This window comes from Salvelinus fontinalis, chromosome 25 (assembly GCF_029448725.1).
Source record: "Salvelinus fontinalis isolate EN_2023a chromosome 25, ASM2944872v1, whole genome shotgun sequence".
NCBI classification, from domain to species: domain Eukaryota; kingdom Metazoa; phylum Chordata; class Actinopteri; order Salmoniformes; family Salmonidae; genus Salvelinus; species Salvelinus fontinalis.
The window spans coordinates 22,357,682-22,361,501 of NC_074689.1; the positions used below are offsets into that span (position 1 = coordinate 22,357,682).

The following is a 3,820-nucleotide window of genomic DNA, read 5'->3' on the forward strand; positions in this document are numbered from 1 at the left end:
GGCACAGCTGTGCCAGGCTATGCGTTGGAAGAACAGGTCCTCGGCCGCAGTGATCTCAAGGCTCTAAGAATTGCTTCAATGGACTATAGCCCTGACAACAAAGTGACAATTTTAGCCTGTGAAGTTTATGATGCGGGTAATGCTACAAAGTCTGTCAATTCTCCAGTAGCATCCAGAGCATGCAAAGATGTCAACTTTTTTATTCCTGTGTTTAGTTTTAAATGGGTGGATTATCCAATTTTCATAACACTTATGAATAAGCTGGACATTCTCTTCAAAAATCGCGAACAGTTAAGGCGCTGGCCTCGACTTTTCTTGAGACATAACCAGGACCAAAAGGCCCGACGTAGGATGTACCCCTGGAGTGAAAACTTACCAAGTGTTGATGAGCCTGGCAAGAGATCCCGGCATTTTGATGACCAACTGGACACTGACAATGGGGGGTGGTTGCATCAGATCCCTGGATCTGTAAGAAAGGCTTCGTAAAATACCTTAAGAATGTAAGGCTATAAAATGTATGTACTAAATATTTTGAATGAAATAAAATGGTTTTAAAAGCAGAATCTCACCACGTTATGAACTCTCGCGTTTGTTCACTCTTAGCGCAGTCTGTCCCTGAGAAAAAAACCTTGCGCAATGTGCGCGCGTATGGGCGTGCGTGTGCTGTAGTGGCTGTGTGTGTGTGTGTGTGTGTGTTTCAAAAACAGAAAAAGGGGGCGAGGTGTTTGTTAAAAAAATACCCTTGCATCTGCGCTCAAGGCTCTCTATGCATGGGGGTCGTTTGAAACCAAGGTTTACACTATCTGGCAAAACAGATGCCTAAAAGTCATTCAGCCCAGCGCTGTCGAGACCTCCCCACCCCAGCATCTAGATGCTAGCCCCCGGAGATTTTAGAATATCAAAAGATACCTAATGTTTAGACACCACCCAATACCCTATGTTTGAACCAAATGGCTGGTGTTTGAACCACATGCCTTAGGCTTCAAAGATAACTTTGAGGCTGTTTTAGCGCGAAAAAATACGACACCACGCGAGTCATACGGCTACAAAAGCTAAGCAAAACAGGTCCCCCCTGTTAGCATCGTTTTAGCGCATTTACCCTACAGCATTCCCCCAGGAATAGTTATCGGACGGACCCCGTTAAAAAAGATCATCTGGTAAAAACCCTCCTCATGGATATTTCTCAAGGTTAGTTCTTGAAATAAATATTTACATATGCTATATATTAGATTTGTTTGTTCTTGGGAATTGTTTGAAAACGTTGTATGTTATAGAAATATTAAACAGGCCTTAGGGCCCGGATTCTTAACGTATAAAATGTCAATATTAGCTAAAATGATTAGAGCTTTAATATTATCTAATGTTTTTTTAGATTCTCAAACCTTCACTCAGATTCTCCGAGATATAACTGAACTCGAACCGGCCGTAGGGTCTCCGGAACAAATTGTTTACATCCCAACGCCGACCCTGAATTGTGGTAAGTAAGATTCAAGAATTCCGTAAGAATATTTATACCTTAAAAACAAAAAGTGTCGGCATCTTATATTAAAAGTTATTTCATGTGTTTACAGCGGAAATACATCCTAGAACGGGTGCCATAGGGAGTCTACACGGTTTCTGTGAAGGATATGCCTACGAGACAATTGTGCCCTACTCCCAGGATGTATTTACACACAAGCCGCAAACAGAGACTTTAAACGGCCTGTCAACTCCCCTGACCCAGGACCGTTGGACGCCCCCTATTAAACACCAACGGACAATCAGGGCCCAGATCCACAGGTCCGCTTCACCCGAACAATACTACTGGGAGGGTATTCACGAGACAGCGTTACAAGGACAAGGTATGAATCAATTATCATTTATATATATATTTTATTTTTATGCCTGAATATGTTTAAACATGGACTAATGGTGTTTTTTTTTTTTACTTTCAGGCTCACAAGCTACAGACCAGGCAGATGCTATAATTAGGGTTGCCCAAAGACATGTTCCCGAGTTCTCAGAGCTTCTTCAGAACAGCCCTCTTCAAAAAAGCCGAGGTATTTAATTAATGTATTGTTAATATATAGGCTTATATCTGAAATGTATTTTACATTTTTATCAAACATATTTTAGGGTTAATAACCTATTTTTCTGTATGTATTATTTTTAATGCAGACTCCTCGCCGGCTTATAAAGACCTCCAAGAAGCTACACATCTAGATCCCGAGGAGGCGCCAAAGACCCCAGTCACCAGAACAGCGAAGCCTGATGATTTCAAAGTTTTAAATGACATTTCTGAGGTAGACGATTTGATGTTCTGTGAAGTGGCCAACCTTATTGAAGCGGCCAATTCTGGTGGGGCAACAGCCTCTTGTGAAATAGACCAAGCCGTGCTTTTCAAGGCTTTTACACAGGGTTTAAAATCACGAAAGGCTTTACTTCAACGTCGTATGGGTATTCTATTCGAACATCAATACAATCAGGATGTGTCATTCTGGCGTAGAGAGCTTCCCCGCATGTTAAACAACAGTAGGGTTAAAACAAGCAAATACCTCCGTTAAAAAACACATATGTAAAAAAAAACACAAGCACACACATCCTTAAGTAGAGAAATGGCGCCCCCTATAGACCTAAGCGAGACAATTGAAACCCTCTTAGCGGAAATCCCTACAGAGCTCCAAGATATAATTAACCATATGAATGATTCTGGGCTAATTGACATAGGGGCTATAGATGAAAACCTATTATCCCAGATTCCCTCCGAACTCATTGAAATTATTACACGTATGAATGAGTCAGGGTCTGCAGATGAAAACAGGTTATCACAGATACCCGAATCAATCATATCTTTAATTACCCAGATGAACGAGAGCCCAAGGTTTAATTCTGCACCCCCTACACCTCTAAGCCATCCTTTAACACCCTTGTTCGAAGAGGAAACCCAATACGATGTTTTTGAACAGCTGAACAAATGTCTATCAAATCTGGAGCGGGAAGGTCTTGATCACAATGTACAGAACGAAAGCCCTAGGTTTAATTCTGCACCACCTACACCTCTAAGCCAGCCTTTAACACCCATGTCTGAAGAGTCTGAAACCCAATACGATGTTTTTGAACAGTTGGACAATTGTCTAGCAAATCAGGATGGGGATGGTCTTGATCGCAGTGAACATGTTTTGTATCGAAATAAATTCCACAATATTGAGGTTCGACAGTTTTTCAATTTCGCATGGGGGGGTCAGATTCGGGAATATGCTGTGTTTTACGTAATGCTTATGGACACTTTGAATGAACTGGTAGATAGAGTTAGAGCTTATAGCCAACCAAGGGATACCTTACAGTTGGAAATTTTTGGAGACAGTCTGCAGAGCCGTGTGTCGCTTATTTTAAATAGGGGTGAAGCAGATCTTGAACAATTTGTTAACCTGCTAGAACGCCTTGTTCAGTCAAATTTAAACGTGCTAGCAGATAGGACCCTCGAACTTGTAGTACAATTAGTCCGGCCACCACAAGGGGGCGGCGGGCAGAGACGTAAACTCGATAGCCTGATGCAGTCCGAAATCATAAGCAATAAAAAGGCCTACCTCATAATCGTTCACAATCATGGTAATAAGCTATGCTTTGCCATAGGTTTGGCCCACTTACTCAGCCCAGGATGTACAGAGCGCGAAGCGTTACAGAAAGCTCAAGAGCTACAAAAGGCTGTGGGTTTAGGTATACAGGAGGCTGTGGCTTTCTCAGACATAGGCAAATTTGAAAACTTTCTGAATATCAAGATTGTGGTTTTGTACCACAGCAGGGCTAATGACGCTCTCTTGAAGTTCCAAAATATACAAGA

The 3,820-nt window shown here is 41.9% G+C and overlaps 1 protein-coding gene across 1 annotated transcript; it reads left to right on the forward strand.

Moving 5' to 3' along the window:
* Positions 1 to 1,172: 1,172 nt before the first annotated feature.
* Positions 1,173 to 3,795, forward strand: LOC129823319 (uncharacterized). The gene is made up of 4 exons (XM_055882247.1): positions 1,173 to 1,188; positions 1,572 to 1,841; positions 1,935 to 2,039; positions 2,158 to 3,795. The coding sequence occupies exons 1-4, from the start codon at positions 1,173 to 1,175 to the stop codon at positions 2,541 to 2,543; spliced, it is 777 nt and encodes a 258-aa protein (XP_055738222.1). The 3' UTR covers positions 2,544 to 3,795.
* Positions 3,796 to 3,820: the final 25 nt, after the last annotated feature.